The sequence below is a fragment of the Hibiscus syriacus genome, unplaced genomic scaffold (assembly GCF_006381635.1).
Source record: "Hibiscus syriacus cultivar Baekdansim isolate YM2019G1 unplaced genomic scaffold, ASM638163v2 tig00111000_pilon, whole genome shotgun sequence".
Lineage (NCBI taxonomy): Eukaryota > Viridiplantae > Streptophyta > Magnoliopsida > Malvales > Malvaceae > Hibiscus > Hibiscus syriacus.
The window spans coordinates 68,433-89,861 of NW_024062947.1; the positions used below are offsets into that span (position 1 = coordinate 68,433).

At 36.1% G+C, this 21,429-nt stretch overlaps 4 protein-coding genes across 6 annotated transcripts; 3 read left to right on the forward strand and 1 right to left on the reverse strand.

The window, feature by feature from the left end:
• Positions 1 to 2,878: 2,878 nt before the first annotated feature.
• LOC120149275 (polyadenylate-binding protein 1-like) lies at positions 2,879 to 5,506 on the forward strand. Of its 2 annotated transcripts, none has more exons than XM_039162117.1 (6): positions 2,879 to 3,154; positions 3,252 to 3,354; positions 3,825 to 3,895; positions 4,457 to 4,648; positions 4,733 to 4,857; positions 5,101 to 5,501. In XM_039162117.1, the coding sequence occupies exons 1-6, from the start codon at positions 2,999 to 3,001 to the stop codon at positions 5,144 to 5,146; spliced, it is 693 nt and encodes a 230-aa protein (XP_039018048.1). In that variant the 5' UTR covers positions 2,879 to 2,998; the 3' UTR covers positions 5,147 to 5,501. The 2 variants fall into 2 exon arrangements, with proteins under 2 accessions (XP_039018048.1, XP_039018049.1); XM_039162118.1 differs by having other exon boundaries at positions 3,000 to 3,154; positions 3,825 to 3,890; positions 5,101 to 5,506.
• A 281-nt stretch (positions 5,507 to 5,787) lies between these two features.
• Positions 5,788 to 8,792, forward strand: LOC120149286 (probable pterin-4-alpha-carbinolamine dehydratase, chloroplastic). Its single transcript, XM_039162127.1, has 3 exons — positions 5,788 to 5,803; positions 6,603 to 6,985; positions 8,313 to 8,792. Exons 1-3 carry the CDS (start codon positions 5,788 to 5,790, stop codon positions 8,535 to 8,537), a joined length of 624 nt encoding a protein of 207 aa, XP_039018058.1. The 3' UTR covers positions 8,538 to 8,792.
• A 2,325-nt stretch (positions 8,793 to 11,117) lies between these two features.
• On the forward strand, positions 11,118 to 13,948 carry LOC120149274 (superoxide dismutase [Fe], chloroplastic-like). The gene is made up of 9 exons (XM_039162116.1): positions 11,118 to 11,230; positions 11,314 to 11,357; positions 12,043 to 12,117; positions 12,538 to 12,726; positions 12,813 to 12,984; positions 13,080 to 13,198; positions 13,332 to 13,358; positions 13,465 to 13,488; positions 13,615 to 13,948. The coding sequence occupies exons 1-9, from the start codon at positions 11,176 to 11,178 to the stop codon at positions 13,831 to 13,833; spliced, it is 924 nt and encodes a 307-aa protein (XP_039018047.1). The 5' UTR covers positions 11,118 to 11,175; the 3' UTR covers positions 13,834 to 13,948.
• A 491-nt stretch (positions 13,949 to 14,439) lies between these two features.
• Positions 14,440 to 19,579, reverse strand: LOC120149269 (chaperone protein ClpD, chloroplastic-like). 2 transcript variants are annotated; one of them, XM_039162111.1, is made up of 12 exons: positions 18,748 to 19,571; positions 18,015 to 18,175; positions 17,693 to 17,922; positions 17,445 to 17,553; positions 17,234 to 17,364; positions 16,814 to 16,915; positions 16,448 to 16,729; positions 16,263 to 16,366; positions 15,839 to 16,133; positions 15,374 to 15,607; positions 15,004 to 15,237; positions 14,440 to 14,785 (listed from the first exon to the last, which is right to left on the reverse strand). In XM_039162111.1, exons 1-12 carry the CDS (start codon positions 19,407 to 19,409, stop codon positions 14,474 to 14,476), a joined length of 2,856 nt encoding a protein of 951 aa, XP_039018042.1. In that variant the 5' UTR covers positions 19,410 to 19,571; the 3' UTR covers positions 14,440 to 14,473. The 2 variants fall into 2 exon arrangements, with proteins under 2 accessions (XP_039018042.1, XP_039018043.1); XM_039162112.1 differs by lacking the exon at positions 14,440 to 14,785 and having other exon boundaries at positions 15,108 to 15,251; positions 18,748 to 19,579.
• Between the last annotated feature and the right edge of the window lie 1,850 nt (positions 19,580 to 21,429).

Here is a 21,429-nt window from a genome sequence, read left to right on the forward strand (position 1 = left end):
TCTGGCCTCTCTGCCTAAAAAGCCGGCATACACAAGTAGTAGAAGGCATACTCGGACAACATCGACGTCATCCATCCGAGTGAAACCAGCTTTCTTATTAAACAATTTCTTCAGGTCGTCGACATGTAGGTTCGGCTTCTCCATTGACTCATCCGGAAAAACCCGGGATAACCATGATGGGTGGGCGATATGACGAGTGTACCGGCCTACATCATCGTGTCTGAATCGTAGACCAGTGATTAAGCAGAACTCCTTCCGCCCAAAACAAGTATACGCTGGTGGAAAATGAAACCATATCTCTTCCTCACCACGTTGTATACTGTCGGGTAGATTTGATGTCATGGTCTGAAGCCACAAATGGGTCAAATTAGCATCTCCACCCGGATGCTGTACTCTCAGCCATGGCCCGAAGCAGGTTTCCTCAAACAATTGTCTTTGAGCAGGTGAAAGCTTCTTTGCAATTGTAGTGGCCAGGCTGACTTTATTTCTCAAGGTCAATTGAGCCGAAAAAAATTTCTACAAAAACAATAAACATACCAAGTTAGATATACCAAAAACTACACTGTGAAGATATACCAAAAACAATAAACATAAAAAGTAGTAGTTTATTCTTGAAACTAAAATTTGCAACACTGTTTTGTCTTTTGGTTGAAATGAAAATCGCAACGAGAGAATCGCAACGCGAGATGACAATCGCAACGAGAGAATCGCAACGCGAAATGAAAATCGCAACGAGAGAATCGCAACGCGAAATGAAAATCGCAATGCGATTTTGGTTTCGCGTTGCGATTCTCTCGTTGCGATTTTCATTTCGCGTTGCGATTCTCTCGTTGCGATTGTCATTTCTCTCGTTGCGACAGTCATTCTCTCGTTGCGATTTTCATTTATCTCGTTGCGACTCTTCTGCAAATTGAAACTTGAATGGATTGCATTACTTCAACCAAAAGACAGAACAAAGACAAAGACAAATACTAACTTGAAAATCGGAACGAGAGAATAGCAACGCGAAATGAAAATCGCAACGACAGAATCGTAACGCGAAATGAAATCTAAGTGAAATGGTTAATCTATTATTGAAATGACCAGTAAACTTATCATCAGTTTCAATATGAAAAACCTACAATAATGCAAACATTTCAAAATAAAAATAATTAAAAAAACTAACCCTCGGAGGTTGATTTTCCATTTCTGAATATTGTGAGGGATTTATGACCGTGAATGGTTGTGAGGGATTTCGCCGGAGATGGGGACGGAAATCTTCGGAGATGGGGACGGATTTCTTCGCCGTAGAGAGTGAGAGATGGAGATGGGACTGAGTTGTGATTTTAGGTTTTAGGTTATGAGTTGCGATTACGGGATTTTGTCTTAATATTCTTTTTGTAATTTGAAAATAAAATACGCGTAGCGATTATAATGGCGCTTTAAATATCGCGTTGCGATTTACGGATACGCGTTGCGATTTTATGTATTATCGTTGCGATTTACGGATACGCGTTGCGATATACGGATACACATTGCGATTTACCCATACGCGTTGCGATTTACGGATACACGTTGCGATTTACGGATACGCGTTGCGATTTATGTGTTCGCGTTGCGATTTTCATATTCGCGTTGCGATTTTGGAAAATCGCAATGCGAATTTGTACTATCGCATTGCGATTTTCAAGAATCGCGTTGCGATTTTGGAAACTGATTTGCGATTCTGGGGATCGCGTTGCGATTTTTATTTCGCGTTGCGATTTTGTTGGTCATTTTGGCAAATCCAAAAAAGTTGGTTAAAATCGTATATTATAACTTTTTTTTTGGTCACTGAGGCGATTTTCTCTTTTATTTATTTATTTTTAACCCTTTTTTAACCTTTTTTATTTAATATATTTTTATTTTAATTTAACATTATTTTTGACTTTGTCAGTAGTAATTTCAATCAATCAAAGGTAATCAATTCGAATTGAATTTTTAAATTTTAATTTTAATTTTTGCAATTACGAGACCCGACAAATTAAATGGTACCGAAAAGGTAGTTCAAGGGTGCTAATCATTCATTGATTGTAACCGACTCTTGAATCCGACATATGTCTGGTAAAACACAAATCAGGTAAGATGTTGTCCGATCAACTTAAAATTTATTTTTAAAATGATCGGCGGAGACTCTAACACTTTTATTTCAAGTCGAAGCCCAATTCTGGACCAATCGAAAGACAACTGCGACACTTTATATATATATATATATAATTTTATTTTTTTAATTTTAAATAAAATTTTTAAAATTACACATTTCAGTATCTCAATTTTCAATTTTTTTTTCAAAATCATACTTAACGTTTGGCTTTTGTTTCGTCTTGGCACCCATCGTTAAAAACTTAACGCGTTTGTACCTAAACTATCAGTTTTGGTCCGTTTAGTACTTAAATTTTCAATTTTTTTAAACATAACGTTTTATTTTGAACATAGTTATAATATGGAATAAAAATTAAATTTTAGGTATGATTTTAAAAAAAACTAAAAGTTTATGTACTAAAACAGATCAAACTGACAATTTAGATACTAAACATGTAATTTACCCTATAATAAAAAAGTGAAAACAATATAATTAACTTATTTACCATAAATTAAAATTTTGTAAAATTTTAATAATTATTTTAAAATATTTAAAGCTTTTATGATAAAAAAAATTTAGAGCATAATTTAGTGATTTTACCCAACAAAATTAATCCGATTTTGTGAAATGTAACGTGAAGGATATTACAGTAAACTACAAAAACTAATCTAAAACCAGGCCTCTTATTTTAGCAGAAGGGAAAACCCAGAACTACCCCCAACTATTAGTTATAAATACAAATTTAGCCTTCTGCCAATATATTCCATGGAAGAAACATAGTCACAGAGCCACCGTCGTTCTCTTTCGTTTTTGTTTGAATTCCATTAAGAGACCTTAATTCAAAACCCTAATTTGATCGATTTCACTATCGGAACCCAAGAGAAAGAAAGGGAGAGGATGGAGCAACACGAAGAGCAGGAGCCCGAGGTGTACGGAGGGGAGATTCCCGATGAGGAAGGTGAGATGGACGCCGACGTGGACATGCCTGGTGGAGCTGAAGATTACCAAGGCAACGATCTTGATCTCCAGCATGATCCTCATTCCAACTCCAAGGTTGCCCTCTTTTCTTTACTTTTTAGCCCCTTTTCCCTAGGCTTTAGCTTGAGCTTTGTGTCTAATGGGGGAAAATGTTTAAAACATCTGATTTTAGGACTTGGAGGAAATGAAAAAGAGACTTAAGGAGATCGAAGATGAGGCCGGAGCTTTACGTGAAATACAGTCTAAAGTCCAGAAGGAAATGGGCGGTGGCCAAGGTTTTTTTTTTTTTGATAGAACTTAGGCCTCATTAAAACCCCCTTCATATCCTTCATGTTATATCAGTAACATGAAGGACATCGGAAGGAGGACAAGAGCACCTCTGAATTTTATTACCCTGAAACATAACGTACAACCAATTCGTTAAAAGAAAATTGTATTCGATCTGAATTTTTTTGGCTATATTTTAAAACAGCTTTTACTTTGATTTAGATTTAATTGTCTTTAATTGAGAAACAAGGACGATATAGGATTTTATATTAGGAAACGAATTTATAGAATTTTAGTGTAGATCGAATTTATAAAATGTTAGAAGGTCGAAAACAAATTATCGATAAAATTACATACAGAAAATATAAAATATTATCGATTTTGAATATTCATTTTTGAATTATGGAATGTTGTGTTTGAATTATTATTTATAGGAAACTGATTTGATTCTGCTTTCTTTTCCCGGATGTATACGAAGATTCCGCAGGTACTTCTGCGACCCAAGCCGAGAAGGAGGAAGTTGATTCTCGCTCGATTTATGTCGGTAATGTGAGGTTTATCAATCCTTTCCGATGTCCTTTTCAAAGAAAATATATATTTCGAGCCTTTTTATCTGTTTTCTTGGCTAAATGTCAGTCGAATTCATATCTTGATGATAAGAAGAGATTTACCAGTTTGATTTCTACCTTACTATGTTTTATGCTTGTGCATATTGGCTTGAAAATGCTATACTTCTTCGACTCTTCATTATTTTGAAGTGAATGTAGCTAAGCATCCAAGTCGACCTCCAAGGATTCTCCAAATGCATGGAAAACTTAGAAAAACTATCATACCTGTGTCCGATCCTTATCTGATACTTCCGAGTAACATAGTTGTTATTTGCATCTCCATGGAGAATACAACATGTTCATTGTTATTTAAACAAGTTTGACCCTTAAGAACTTATTATGAGGAAATGCCAATGTAGTTTTTCATGTCGTTATACATCGTTTGGCTTCTTTAGCTGACTTATAGATTGTTGAGGTGTATAATTAAAATGGCCTCGATGTAATGTAGTGTAACTCGATGCGGGCTAACCTTTTGTTTCTTTTTATATCTTTGTAACAACAGGTAGACTACGCTTGCTCCCCTGAGGAAGTTCAACAGCATTTCCAGTCCTGTGGAACAGTTAACAGAGTGACAATTTTGACCGACAAGTTTGGCCAGCCCAAAGGATTTGCCTATGTTGAATTTGTTGAAACTGATGCTGTTCAAAACGCTGTGCTTTTAAGTGAATCAGAATTGCACGGTCGTCAATTGAAGGTTTATAACTTGATTAGTTTGTGGATTATTACGTCACTCATGTGACGTGCATGATGATAAAGAGCGTGTTTATCTTACTCGCAGGTTTCTGCGAAACGAACAAATGTTCCTGGAATGAAACAATATCGAGGAAGGCGACCCAACCCATATTTCCGCTCCCGAAGACCGTTTATGCCGGCTCCTGTGTTCTATCCTCCATATAGCTATGGGTAAGCATGCCAACACTTTTTCTTTGTCTGGTTGTTGCATGGTAAAAAGGATAACTTGACATTTGATTTCTCCTCGGGCTTTTAGAAACAGTGTTGGTTTTTATTTTCTGTAAAAAGGATCTCCATGTGCTTCGGAATTATACCTATTACGATCTCTGCTATCCAGCACAGGGAGATCCTTTCACTTCCGTGTATACGAGATTTTCCGCTGGATAGATAACCCTGTTATCGAATGATTTTCAGGAGGCTTCCAAGGTTCAGGCGCCCTACGAGATACAGACCGTATTAGAATGGGTCTCGCAATGTCAAAAGTTGCGAATTTCGAGATGGCGATCGCTTCATTGTGTTGTTGTTACGAACGGAGGAAGTCGAACTCCGATTAGCTTGCCAAAGGGCTGGCCGGCTTTTTTATTTTTATTTTTATCGAATTGTGAGCTTGCTGGAGTCTGAAGGGATACATTCATCTGATCTTTGCATATGGTTTGGGTTCAAATCAGGTTAAAAGAGGCAAATATGCAAATATTGTAGTGAAATATTCATTGGGTGTTGATGATGCAGACATAAGCGGAGCATGTGTGGTCATTTTGTATAAGGAATGTGTCTAATTCGAACACCAACAGTGGCGGAGTCATAGCTCGGTGAGAGTGCCTTGTCTATTATGAAATTCGAATTTTCTTCGATTAATTATTTATTTTACTGATAGTTTCCACTGAAAATTTTTCGTGCCCACCTTGAAATCTGAGTTTGCTTTGATAAGTTACTTATTTTACGATGTCCATCCTAAAATTTTATTTGTACATACCCTATTTAAAAATTTTCTATTGTCAACATATGTGCGTTCACCCTAAAAATTATTTATGGATCCGTCACTGGATATTAATAATGTCAATATAATAACTTATATAAAATGTTATTAACCATAAACTAAACATGGCTGAGTGGTTAGGTGTATCTATACCATTTTAATATCATTTTTATTTCCTTTAATTTTCACCAATAATATAATATAAAATATTGTCAACTATGAACCAGGTATTGAACTAGGCTATGCCTCTTATGTTTGAATGCTCTTATTTCCACCTGAATTTTCTTCCACAAGTATCTTTATGACACGTACTTCCATCTCATTGAAGAATGATTAAACTATTTTCGATTAAAATTAAGATTAAATTAATAGAATATATAAATAAAAAAATCAAATATATTATTATATAAATTTATTTAACTTCAATATCAATAATTCTATACAAATTTATTGAATTTTCGTATTTTTGTTGACAATTAACAGTTAGTGGCTTGACTGAAATTATTTTAATAATTGGTTGTCCCTTGTTCCCATATGTAATGGGGTAAGGGAGAGGTAAGATAGTAGGCTGCCCCCAACACCAGGTTGAGAGCAACTTCCGTAGAAGACATCCGAATTATGAAATGCCCTCCGTGAGACTCGATCGCACGACCTCAAGGTTAAGAACCTTGTGCTCTACCAACTGAGCTAGATAGTCATCTCATAAATTATTTTAATAATTAAATGATTTAATTGATAAAATTCATTGTTCAATGGCCAAAATAAAACCAAACAAATACATTAGTGACCAAAATAGTAGTTTACCCAATTGCAAAGTTTCCTTTGATTTGCACGTCCGGCACCAGCCACTAGCAGATTGAATGGTTAGGAACCAACCAAACTAGAGTTGAGGGCCGCAGCTTTAAAGGTGCTTGAAACACTTTTCAAGGGACCAGATAAGGCAAACACCACAGACTGCTCACCTCCGATGGCTTCCACCTCCGCAGCTCACCTCCCCCTCACTCTCCTCCTATCTCCTCCTCTCCGCGCCACCACTCGGTCACTGCTTTTCCTTATCCGTCAACTCAGGGTCAGAGTCGAGTCTTCCTCAGAACTCGAGCCATTAGCGCCGATGATTTCTTGGGTGATTTCGGGGCTCGGGATCCTTTCCCGGCCGAAATAGCTAGTGGGTTTGCCGAGAAAGTGTTGGGAAATGTTGACACCGAGCATAAGATCCTTATTCCCAATGCCACGGCTCTCTCCCCTGCCGAGCAAGATTGCTCCCCTGATTCTCCTTTGCAGCCTCCCATGTCCCTCGATGATGCTAAGGCTCTGTTGAAGAAGGTGATTTTGCAACTACCCTTTCTCCCTTCCCCCCCCCCCCCTTGATGGTGATTTCATGTTAATTGGGATTGAATTGCTTTTCTCTAGTTTCCGTTGTTAGCTTCGTTGGTGCTTTAGCAATCCTTCAAATTAGAAGTTACTGTTCATTAGTTTTGGCAGTCTGTTTTGGAATTTCAAATTTAGGGTGTGGAAATTATCGTAATTCCGTGCTTAGGAAACCCCAACTCATGTCTTGCATTAGCAGCTTGGAAGACTCTGATTTAGGGCTGTAAACTTGTCGACCGGAGCTCTAGTATTGTTTAACTCATCTCGACTCAATAATTTTAAAATTGAACTCGACTCGAAAGCTTGAGGATTAAAATTGTCAATCTCGACTCGAGTTCGAAAAAAATTTGAACCTGAAACAATCTCAAACTTAACTCGAAGTTCAAACTCTATTTAAACTCAAACCTAAAGGTACATAAATGCATTATATTACATTTTTTTTATAAAAACATATAAATGTTAGGATAAACTATGTGTTTAGTACTTAAACTATTAGCCTTAGCTCGTTTTAGTATTTAAACTTTTATTTTTTCAAATTTATACTTAACGTTTAGTTTTCATTTTATTTTAGTACGTGCCGTTAAAAACTTAACATGTTTAGTACCTAAACTATCAATTTTGATCTATTTTAGTACCTGAACTTTTAAAAAAAATTAATGTTAAGTTCTAAACATGTACTAAAATGAAACAAAAACTAAACTTTAAGTATAACTTGAAAAATTGAAAGTTTAGATTCTAAAACGGACTAATGTTGATAGTTTAGATACTAAATACGTAATTTACCCTAAATGTTAATGTTATTAATAATTTAATCTTAAAAAATAAAATTTTAATATGTTATTTTTTTGAGTTGCTAGCGAGTTTTTCGGGTCAGATATCAATTAGCTTGTTTTGACTCATTAAGAATTCGTGTCGAGTTTAAACTCGAGTCGTATTCATTCAATTTGAGTATTAATTGAGTTTTGACTGTATCGAACTCAATTAGCTGTGATCTCTCTCGTCTATTTTACAACCATACTTTGATTTAGGGCTGCAAATGTATGTTTAGAATAACTCATGTCTTATATTAGCGGCTTGAAGACCCTGATTTAGTGCTGCAAATCTCCGGCTAGATTCTAACATTTCGATTAAAGATTTTCCGGCCGCCGGCCAAAACATTCATCCTTTTAAAGCAAGCTTTTAAGTCGTATTGAAATGGAAAGATACTATGCTGATAACATTTTGTATAAGCATCTTTAGTTATTACTGAGAATGAGTTGATGAGAATAGCTGTTGCTTGTAGGTTGTTGGCTGGAGGCTGTTGGATGAAGAAGGTGGACTTAAACTGCGGTGTTTGTGGAAATTGAAAGATTTCAAATCCGGAGTCGAACTCGTCAATCGGATCTATAAGGTTACGGAGGCCACCGGTCATTTTCCAAGTATCCACTTGGAAGAACCGAATCAAGTCCGAGCTGAGCTATGGACTTCGTCGATCGGTAAACTTTCCGACTTACTGTTTTTCCTTTAGCTGCCTACGAAAATCATCCCCCTTCCATGAATTGCTTTGCATTGCCCTTTGCTCACCGTTGGCTTGAGCTTGAACGATTTCATCGTGGCTTCCAAGATCGATGCGATAAAAACATCGGATCTCGCTCCCCGTAAACGAGTTTGGGCATAGATCGAAGCACGCCGGTTTTCGGAAATATCGGAGCACGTGTGATGAAAGTGAAACCATGGAAAGTCGTAGGACTCAAGAAATTCCAATGCGGTTGATGAGAAACGAGTTGATGGCCTGGTTTGATTTCAGAAATGTATCAAGCTTAGCAAGAAACTGGAATATCAAAATCATAATCGAACCCTAATGTCGATTTCTGATTCGATTCTTATTTATAATGATTATTTTCAATTTCGTATATTTTTTAGGGTAAATTGTGTATTTAGTACTTAAAATATTAAGTTTTGATCTGTTTTAGTACTTAAACTTTTAATTTTTTTTTTAAAAAAAATCATTTCTAACATTTAGTTTTATTTTATTTTAATATCTCGTCATTAAAAAATTAAAGTGTTCAGTACCTAAACTATTAGTTTTGATCCGTTTTAGTACTTAATATTTTTATTTTTTTTAAAAACTTAGGGGCTGTTTGTTTACCTCTTAATGAAATCATTCAGCGTTGAATGCTGAACCGTTCAACATTCAGTGCGTTTGTTTCGCACCTTTGAATGATTCAGTGTTAACTGATTTAGCAAAACAGTGCTGAATTATTCAGCACAGAAGTACATTCTAAATGATTCAGAGTCAGTAAACAAACATGTCACATTCAGAGATAATTCATCTCGAGTCTCTGAATCATTCAACATTTGAATCATTCAGTACTTAATCATTCTGAAGTAAACAAACAACCCCTTAATGTTAAATTCTGAACAAAAACTAAAATTTAAGTATGGTTTTGAAAAAAATTAAAAATTTAGATATTAAAACATATTAAAATTAATAATTTAGATACTGAACACGTGATTTACCCCTTCTATCAAAGATAAGATTGCATTCATTTAGAAGGAACTATGAAGTTTTTAAATCAGTCCTAATAAATAGACAATGCCTTTAGATAATATCTCTAACATACCCACATAATTTTTAAGAATAAAATTTATAATTTAACCAGTAAATTTACCTAGTTTACTAATACACGCACAAAAAATCACTATAAATACAACTCAACGTAGCTATGAAAAGGGCTCGCACCCTAACAACCACTCTTTTTCTTCTCTCTGTTCTCCTTCTCATGACCATTTATCTATCGAATAAAAACATCGACTTCTCATGGCCATTCATATGTTATATAAAAACTTCGATTAACAACTATATTTTCACTTTACAATTTTCTATCCAAATCAAAAGAGGCAAACCATTCGAAATATATAAATAAAATTTACTTTTATCAACAAATTTAATGCAATTTTTTTTCACATAAGATAAAGAATAATTTTAATTTGTATAAATTAAACTACGTCAACAATTAAAGGAATTGTTGTTAAATGAGTAAAGGTTGGGAGTCTTCAAAACAAATAGTTAAAGAATCATTTTGTAACTTTTAATAGTCGAAGAATTTAATATAACATTGTTGTATAGTCGATGGACTATTTGTGTACTTCATCAAAATATTTTTTATATAAAAAGTAAAGGTAAATTACACATTTAGTACATAAACTATCAATTTTGATATGTTTTAGTACCTAAAGTTTAGTTATTGTTTCATTTTTGTACTCCGTTCAAAATTTAACATTAAATTTTTAAAAAAATAAAAGTTTAGGTACTAAACAAACTAAAACTTATAGTTTAGGTACTAAACACGTTAAGTTTTTAATGATAGACACAAAAATGAAAACTAAACGATAGACATGATTTTGAAAAAAATTGAAAGCTTAGATAATAAAATGGATCAAAACTGATAGTTTAGGTACTAAACATGTTAAGTTTTTTAATGGTGCATACTAAAAATAAAATAAAAACTAAACATTAGGTATAACTTTGAAAAAAATTATAAGTTTAGGTACTAAAACATACCAAAATTGATAGACTAAGTATTAAATGCTTAGTTTACCCAAAAAAATCTAGCGTGGCGACCTTAAGTTGCTTAAATTAAATCGCTTATATCGTAGTTAAACTTTCAAACCTCTTTTATCTCAGGGGTAAATTACAAATTTAAAAACTAAATTTTACTTTCATTCTTATTTCACTCACTATACTTTAAACATTTTCAATTTTCTTATTAAACTTGATACATTGTGTTTTTTGGTCACTCGATCGTTAAATAATTAACGGTGTTAAAATAAATTGTTATATAGATACAAAAGACGTTATTTTTGTGAAAATTTTGTTTCTTTTAAAACTGCATCGTTTTTATAGCCTTTAAAAATATAACGGTTTAGAGTAATTAAAATAGGAGAGAGAGAGTTAAGTTCAATGATAAGAAATATTAATATATTAAATTTATTAAAAAAATTGAAAACTTTTAAAGATCAATGAACAGAATAGGTGAAAGAGTAAAGTTAAGTGATTAAATTTATAATTTACCCTTATCTCGGCTTCCATCTTCTCTATTATTTACCATTTCTAAAAAGAAAATTAGAAAGGAAAAAAAATTCAAAAGAAACCCACTGTAAGAATGGCGGCAGCTGCTTCAATGGTTGCTTCATCAAGCTTCACATTTCCTTCCCAAGGTTACTCCTACTACTTTTGCCACCATCGTTACCCTCTTCTTCCTCTCTGTCTATTAGCTAACAGTGGAGCTTGTGAAAACCAGGACTTCGCCTACCCACTCGTAGCCACCCGTGTATGAAAGCCCAGGTTCTGCTTTGCTCCATTGCCTTCCCATTTATCCATACTGTGTATCCTCTCATCTGTTCTTTTGTTTAGAGGATTTTGGGTTGGAAAATGGGATGTGGAGTGATGTACCCATCGTGTTCGACGAAATGTCTCAATGTTAAAGAGCTTTCTAGTTTTTGAGCTACTTGCATTTGCTAGAATTAATTTGTTTTCATCCCATAGCCGCATTCTTACCATAGCTACAAACGAACAGAGTCGAGCACGAGTTTTATTATTTACTAAGTTCGAACAATTGTCAAGCCTGATTGGAACTCAATCAAAAAAATTAAAAGTCTACTCGAGCTAAAAATCTTTAACTCTAAACATTGTCAGAATTAACTCAATTGAAAGTTTGAACTCGAGCTCGGTTCATTCGATCCTGAACTTTCGTGTTTATAAAGAAAAACAATGTACAAATGTTAATATTATTAATAATTTAATTTTAAAAATTAAAATTTCATTATATTATTTTTTTCGTTTGGCAGCTTTTCGGGTTAGGTATCAAGTTGTTTGTTTTGGTTCGTGAACTCAAGTCGTGTTTGAGTTTGAGTCTAGTCCATTCGAAATGAGTGTTAATCGAGTTTTGATAAGTCTAACTCGAGTAGTTCGGGATCTTTCTTATCTCATTTACATTTCTTAGCCAAAGAAACTATTTTGTCTGTTGCAGAGACGCATTCTGAGGAAAGATGCTTCAAATGTTATAGCGGCAACATATGAGCTGAAGCCACCTCCATATCCCCTGGTAAAAAAAACTCAAAAGTTATGTTTTTTGTATCGTTTTCATTGAAAAATTCAATCTTTTTTTAGTAGCTTCCAGTGGGTGTTAATGGGGTATAGTTAGACCCAAGGATTTAAATCGACGTTGTGGTCGCATTGCGTTTATTGTGCTTGCGAACATAATGGATGTTATTGCAGTTATTGTGGATATCACGGTAATGCAATAGCAGTTTCGGATGATACCGTTACCGCTATCTAACGGCCTCTATTCCGATAGCGGACTTGTTGCTGCCTGTTGGAGATATAATATGTTACTTTGTTTGGAGAAATCATCTAACATTTGTTAATGTTCATGTCCGAGGTCCAAGGAAAATAAGAAATGATGCAGAGAAATAAACTGACGTGCAAAGAATGTTAAAATTTTGTTATTTCTTCATATTCCCAGAATGCATTGGAACCCCATATGAGCCAAGAAACCCTGGAGTATCATTGGGGAAAGCATCATAGAACCTATGTGAAGAACCTAAACAAGCAAGTCTTAGGAACAGATCTAGAAGGGCTGTCTTTGGAAGACATTATCAGTGTTACTTACAACAGGGGTGACATACTCCCTGCATTCAACAGTGCTGCACAGGTATATCCATATATGTCATGCAAATGTGAATATCCAATTGCATATTATGTTTTTTTTTTCCTTCAAGTTTTATAACCTGTTTGCAGGCCTGGAACCATGATTTCTTCTGGGAATCAATGAGACCAGGTGGTGGAGGAAAGCCTTCCGGGGATCTTCTAGATCTGATCAAAAGAGATTTTGGTTCTTTTGAACGATTTACTGAAGAGTTCAAGTCTGCTGCAGCTACACAGTTTGGTTCTGGCTGGGCATGGCTTGCGTGTATGTGACCTCTTAGAATGACATCTTTACTTCTTTCCATTAAAATTCTCTAGTTCTTAGCATAATTTGGACTGTAATGTGTCAATTTTACCCAGACAAAGCAAATAGGCTTGGTGTGGAAAACGCAGTGAATCCTTGGTCATCGGAAAATGATAAGAAGCTCGTAATTGTGAAAAGTCCAAATGCTGTGAATCCACTTGTTTGGGACTACTTTGTGAGTACCTACACGCTCCTAATTAATCTTACAACCATATATGTATATTAGCTAATGTAGAAAGCAATTTGCAGATGCTATTATATTTATTAGATTGATGCATTTAACATTATCATCTGTTTATTTTCCACAGCCACTCCTCACCATTGATGTCTGGGAGGTACGACATTTTTGTTTCGGTTTGAACAATCTGATATTAATTTGTTCCCGAATTATTCATTTAACTAATACTAATTCCACTGGTGGGATATGTTCTATGTCGACAGCATGCTTATTACATCGACTTTCAGGTGAAGTTTTCATTACCTTTAATTACCTTTAATTACTTGGACGTGTGATGAAGAATTTATTTGTTGGTTCCGATGTAATGTTGTCAAATGAATCTAAAAAACTACGAAAATCTTTTCTTCCGGCAGAATCGACGGGCAGATTACATATCAGTGTTCATGGAGAAGCTTGTATCTTGGGAAACAGTTAATGCTAGACTCGAAAAAGCAAAGGCTCGAGCGGCTGAGAGGGAAATGGAGGAAGAGAGGAGGAAAAAGGAAGAAGAGTGGAAACCGACTGATGGCGATGAAGATGATGAAGGTTTAGAGATGTATGTAGATAGTGACGATGATTCGGAGGCCGAATGAATTCCGATTAACATACAATGATGGTATTAGAACACCATGTGATTATATCTTTGTCGCATCTCCGAAAGCGATATAGAGGTATGTTTTTGCGGCCAAGCAACTAGAGATCCTTCAGTTGTATTTTTTTTGTAGCTATACTGGTTAGCTGTAGATGTAGAAAATCGAGTAATGTTTCAATAAACTACTGCCATTTTTTGTGAAATTCCTCAGTATGTCTGTTTATTACATTGTTGTCGTCAATTATTAGATGTGTCATACTCCAACGTATAGCTTGGGGCGAAAATTAAATCGAATCGAAGTTTATGTATCGCATTACACATTTCACCAGAATATTGAATATAAAATGATACAATATACATTTATTGTTTGTACATATTTAAAAATGGTAGAAATTCAGGAATGTTGGGAGAATGAAATACATACTCCATATGTACAGTTTGACAAGTTTTGAAGCTTTGCTTATATACACAATGGATACTATCAAACTACCCAAAAATCTTCCTACATTATTTACATGTACAAATTTACATCATGTAATAATATATACTGTAACCAAAGAATAGAGAGATGAATTACAGATGCCGAATCCGAAACCTGAAATATTCGATTCACGAAATTGAATGGTACCAGGAATAAGCAACTAGAACATGGATGCTGTATCAGACAAGCTGATGTCCCAATCTGATCGACTTGTAACAGTGGGGTTTCCAGAAGCATCCAGATCGATAACTGCCGTTTCTCCGGGTCTGTAATCTCCGGCCAGGAGGGCTTCACTCAGGGGGTCTTCAACTATCAAGGTAACCACCCTCCTGAGGGGCCGCGCACCATATGTCTGGTCATAGCCTTGTTGACAAATGAGGTCCTTGATTGATTCAGACACCTCCAAACCAATTCCCAGAGATATAAGTCTAGCACTAACCTCTTGCAGCATCAGGTTTACAATCTCAAGCATCTGAAAAGGCACCAAATCGATATGATCGACGGTGTATCAATATAACATAATCCGAGATGATGATAAAGAGACTTTACAGCCTTGTATCACCTCTTATTCTGAATCTCGGAAAATTTTCGTGCTTGAAGTGATACCAACTTAATGTAGCATGTGAAAGGGGTTTCCAGGGACAAACAGAATATGGCTACTCTTTAAGGAATAAACAGAAAGGTACAAACCTGAGCTTTCTGGAGAGACCGAAAGACAACTACTTCATCAATCCTGTTGAGTAACTCGGGACGGAAATATGCCTTCAGTTCTTCCATTACTAGAGCCTTCATTCCAGCATACGAAGTTGCTTCCTTGTTCTCGAGTATGAAACCGATGGAGCCACTCCTACCCTTTGCGATCGCAGAAGAACCCACATTAGAAGTCATCACCACCAATGCATTCTTGAAAGAAACTCTTCGACCCTGATTAACAGAATCTCGAATGAGAGACACCGATAATAAAAATACCAATCAAGGTTATTAATTGCTAAGGCCATGTATAAATGGTGATTATTTATCTTCAAATGTCTCAAGCAAGTGGAATTTACAACAAACCAACCCGTGAATCTGTGAGATGACCATCTTCAAACAGTTGGAGAAGGATGTTGAATATATCAGGATGAGCTTTCTCTATTTCATCAAGCAATAACAACGTGAAGGGTCGTCTTCTAATAGCTTCCGTAAGCATACCTCCCTCTTCATAACCGACATAACCTGGTGGCGATCCTATTAATTTACTCACAGTATGTCGCTCCATGTATTCGCTCATGTCCAATCTCAGCATGGCATCCTCCTGCAAAAAATTGGCATACAGAAAGAGATAGCATGATCGAGCCGGTGATATGGGCCAAGCGATACATAACCAAAAAACAACCTTACATATGCGATTGTCACGTACTAACGGGTTTCCTTTCATGCCGAAATAAAAAGTTATATCCTTAGATAAAGCTTATCTAAGATACATCTGGCATACCCAGGATATCTCAAAGAGAGAAAAGGCTTGAATAATAGCATGAAGCCTTACCGACCCAAAATAGCATGCTGCTAAAGCTTTTGTTAATTCAGTTTTGCCAACCCCGGTTGGACCACAAAAGATCATTGCAGCAATTGGTCTATCTGGATCCTTTAGGCCAACACGAGATCTCTTAACAGCTCGAGAAATGGCAGCGACAGCCTCATCCTGACCAATAACCCTTTTCTTAAGCATCTCATCGAGGCCAACTAGAAGCATCCTTTCATCTGCAGTGATCTGCTTCACTGGTATCCCTGACCAAACCGAAGCAACTGTTGCAATATCTTCAGGTCCCACCATTATAGGTCTGAAAGAATCTCCCCGAAAAATTTAGTTGGTTGTCCGACAAAGCGTAAAGGTCCAAGAAGCTAATATGTAACCTTCAACATGAGCCTACAAAGAAAGAAAGAAAGAAAGAAGAGAAAAGGAAGCATACTCGTCCTTCTCTGAAGTAGACAGCAAAGGGGATTCTAGGATGAGTTCACTGGAATCATCCGCATCGGAAACACCAGCATCAATTTTCAACCTACTGGCCATGACCTATCCATGACAGAAGTGCGGAAAGGAGATTACAGGCTTACAAATCAAAAGCTAATGTACACATAGGATAAAAGAAATTACCACATCATGCATTGCCTGAACGGCTCTGATTTCTTCCCAATAATCATCAGGTGTCTTCGAGAGAATGTCAGTTTCTTGCTCTCTTTTCCTCTTATATGCCTCAATACGAGCTCGACTTCCGGCCTCATCAATCAGGTCAATTGCTTTATCCGGAAGATACCTATCAGCAATGTATCTTGCTGACAGGTATACAGCAGCATTTAGTGCTTCCAGAGTGTATCGGCAGTGGTGATGAGACTCGTACTTTTCACGCAGACCAAGCAGTATCCCAACCGCATCCTCCTATAAGGCATCACATCACAACCAAATAAGAAAAGAGGGAAATGGACGATTACTTGCATATAGTATAGTTCGCTTTAAAACAACCTGACTTGGTTCATTGATCCATACTGGTTGGAACCTTCGAGCTAACGCTTTATCCTTTTCAAATTGGGTCCTATATTCCCCTATAGTTGTTGATGCGATACACTGCAAAAGATATAGAATTAGTGTCTGATAAAAAATGAAAAATAAGAGCTCAATCAACGAGCATAACTCATTCCTCCAAAGTGCACACATCAAAGTATGACAATCATAATAAGAAGAAACACAACATCTATAATAAAATAATAAGGCATGCCCTTATTGTCCTCTACCCGTATAAGAAACCTCCGCAGAAGAAAGGGAATTGGAGTCCATTATAAGGAACAAGGGTGCAATGTTTTCATTCCAAGAGGGAATCCAGATACATTACCAATGTTTTTGACATTTCGGGTACTCTAAAATTACCATATGAGAAACAGTTACCTGTAATTCACCCCTACCAAGTGCAGGCTTCAGTAGATTCGCGATGTCAAGACCAGATCCCTTGTTTCCCCGGCCGACCGTACCGGATCCAATAAGTGTGTGGACTTCATCGATAAAAAGAATAACATTACCTAAAGAACAGGCACACCAAGTATGAGAAACAATAAAATAGATTTCAACTCCCAAAAGAGTAACTCTGCATTGCAGGCACCTGATTTTCTTGTCTCACTAATCAGAGCAGTAACACGTGCCTCCAATTCTCCCCTCTCCTTTGCGCCTGCCATGAGCAGTCCTATGTCCAATGACATTATTTTTTTATTCTGTGCACGGAAAGAGTAATTTATCAAGAAATTTTGGAGATACATCATAAAAACTCATTAGAAGTATGAAAATAAGAATTTGGATCAAGAAAAATGGAACTAGCTATCCAGAATATCAATGACTTGTGAAGAGGCAGACCAAGAGAAATGCTGGGATTTCTGCCTGTGCAATGCTAATCGCAAGTCCTTCGGCAATGGCTGTTTTACCAACCCCACTTTCACCAAGAAGAATCGGGTTATTCTTCGTGCGACGACAAAGTATCTGAATAATTCTTTGAACTTCATTCTCTCTGCCAATGACAGGATCTATGAGTCCCTCACTTGCACGAGCTGTAAGATCCACGCAGAATTGAGCCAAAAAACTTTTCCCTAAAAATCGCATGTCAGGTACAAAGCATTACCCTCTCTTATTCTAAAAAAAATAACCATGGAGAAAGAGAACGAATACATCAAATTTCTACCTTTTGGCTTGTCGGGTGACCTCAAAGGACCAGGATAACCGGAAAGAGATTTTTCACTCGTCTTTTTCGACGGCAATGAAGGTTCCCTACCATCTTTTATAAGCTCCCCTTGCAGTCTGGTGACCGCTGCGGCTGCCAGGTGATTTATATTTGCTCCCAATCTGAGGTTTTCAGCCAAAAAAAATTAATGACATGAAAACTTACATGTCTCTCAAGCAGATGTGAATCACTTGACAGAGAAACCAAGTGCCATAACTAGTCTGTTATATCTACATTCAAATGTTAAATTTAAATTGTTATTTTTCTCCATAAGAAAATCAACTAATAAATCCCTTTTAAATTGTAAGAACTATATGTTACATCAGTTTCCTTCCCTGTTTCTATCCCTCTGCATGAATGCAAAGTAAAAGCGCCAGACATCACAAATCATACCAAACAATTAAAATAGCGGTTCACAATCACAATAGCACCTGCTATATAGCTGTAGTGGTGCCGTACAGTACCGTTATTATATGACTGCAATACCTGCATTCATCACAATAGTGTCCACTATGTCTGCAATTGCGACAATAAACACAACAGACCAGAAAACACAACGGCAACTGCTATTTAAATCCCTATAATAACTATCAAATGCCAAACAATTCAAAACAAAACATGTTCTTGATCTATATATATATAAACAACATAAAAAAGGAAACAAATTTGCTCGTTTTAAAAGAGAAAAGAGAACCTTTTAAGGACCCGAGTAGCACTTCCATCATCAACGGTGAACAAACCAATAGCAATATGCTCGGGTGCGATGAAATTGTAACCCATAGTCCTCGAATATTCCACGGCAGCCTCAAAAACCCGTTTCGTGCTTATCGAGAACGGCACATCCGTCGAAGAAACTATAGGCTCTCGTTGTTTATCACCCGAGTCCTCACCCGAATCACGGTCAGCACCTTGCCAAATGCCACGCACAGCCTCACGAGCATCCTCGATTCTCAAGCCCGAGCCCAAAAAACCATTGGGGTCACGATCCTCGCCGATCAAACCCAACAAAAGATGCTGGGTAAAAACCATGTCTTTGCCCAGAGATTTGGCTTCCCTCTGGGAAAGGATCACGGCTTTGATCGCCCGCTCCGTGAAACGCTCGAAAACAGCAGAAATCTGAATGGGTTTCCTTCTTTTACGAGAATGGGAATGTTTGACACGAAACAAGTTGTCGCAACGAGAGATTGAGAGGCCAAAACAAGATGAATTCGAAGAAGAAATCGAATTGCCATTACTAAAAGAATTTCGACAAAAACGAAAAGGTAAACGTGGGTACGACGGAGGATGGGAAAATAAGCAACGTGAACGGAAATGAATCGCTAGAGGAGAAGAAGAAGAAGAACAAAGAACCTCCATGTTCGTTCGTCTGTTTGTTTGTTTGCTTTTCAGATGAGAAATTGTGGGAGGTTCATTAAGGGTATTAGGAAGAGAAGAAAGGAGAAAATATAGGGAGAGCAAGAGATGAGGTCCAATGGAAATTGAAGGATAGTGGATTGCCCGACTGCCTGGCCAAGCAAGAAAAGGAGAGGAAGAAGAAAGGGATGGAGTAGAAGTGTATGGTTGACACGTCAAGCCACCATTTTTGGGCAATTTACTAAAAAATCACGGTATAAATAAAATATTGCATGTCAGTCACTGTTTCGTAAATATTGCTCGATCTAATACATGAGAGAAAGAGACATGTTCGGTGAAACGCACTTTAGGAGTAAGACGCAGTTGGTATGAAGGGCCTTAGCCGAAAATCATTGACACCCGATAAAACCGTCAATACCCCTGGAAGGCGCATTCTCAGGGGCACGCCTTACCGATTTTCTGACATTCTCGAAGGCGCATCCCATGGAATACGCCTATATAAATCCTCTATCCCAACTCACATAAATCATACTTAAATATCTCTCTTTCTTATCTATTTTCAATCTAGTAAGATATAATTATTTTTATAATTTATTATTTTATTCATTAAATTTTTTATTATTTAAGTAATTAATTATTTTTTATTATTTTATTTTACTATATATTTTTATTTGATTATTTAATTGTAAACTTATTTAGTTAATATTTATTAATTGTAGTTAAAAAATGGAAGGTGCTGTGTTGCGATTCAATGCTGATAATATTTTGAGTCATTTTGTCGATACGGTAAGAATATAAAACTATATTATTTTTAAATTTATGAATATTATGAAATCGATTATATATTATTTAAATTATTATAATTTATTTATTTAAATTTATTTAAATAATTTTGAAATAGTAGTTCAAATTTTAATGGTTAGAAATTATTTGTTAGGAAAATGATCGTATATTAGAAGTTTTTATTCGTAACAAGAAGATGGAAACACCAAGGCGTATCTGGTCATATTTGGCTATGGCTAGATTTAGTTACTTAGCAAAAATTGAAGAAGGTTGTAATCTTGAACCCGCCCTGATTTATGAACTAATTGAGAGATGGAGGCTAGAGACACACACATTCCATTTACCATGTGGGGAGTGTACTATTACGCTAGAGGATGTTTCAATGCAACTGGGGCTTCCGGTCAATGGAACTGTCATTTGTTGTGTGGCAGATGATGATTGGGGGTTTATGCCGGGAGTATCTTGGAAGTTGTCCGCCCATTTTCAACGATGGTCGAATAACATTATGGTGGTTGAAAAATGAATTTAAAGAGTTACGCAAAAATTGTTCGAAGGACGAGGAAAAAGCATTTGCCCAGACATATATACTACAATTCATTGGAAGTATATTGATACCTGACAAATCTCGAAACCAGATTCATTGTATGTGGTTGAGGCGCATGATCGATTTTAAAGTAGTCAGCACATTGAGTTGGGGATCTGCAGTGTTGGCCTTTTTGTTTAGAGAAATGAGTCGAGCTACAAATTATAAGAATACTGCTATTTGCGGTTGTCTCATGCTTCTCTAATCGTGGGCACGATACTACATGTCTTTTTTGTGTCCGATCGTGCATGAGCCATATGTCTTTCCGTTCCTTTCAAGGTATCAATAGTAAATTTATTGTTTTCGATTATTATAGAATGACATATATATATTTATATTAAATAAGTGGTCAAGAGATAGAAAAAAAATCATTGTGATATCCTACAAGAATTACAAGATATTTGATTACTCATTGACCAGAAAGCTGGTGTAGTAATTTTTTATTTAATTGTATTTATATAATTTGAATATCATTTTAATTTTGATAAAAAAATATATATTTTTGTTTTAGTTCAAATGGTTGACATATTTGGACAATGAATTAAGGGTTTGCATCCCACCTAACCTTAGTGGGATATTGGATGTATGGGTGGCAGTCGTGCACCTTATTTGTTATGCTATTATTGAGTGACATCTGACTGATTGTGTGCTTCGTCA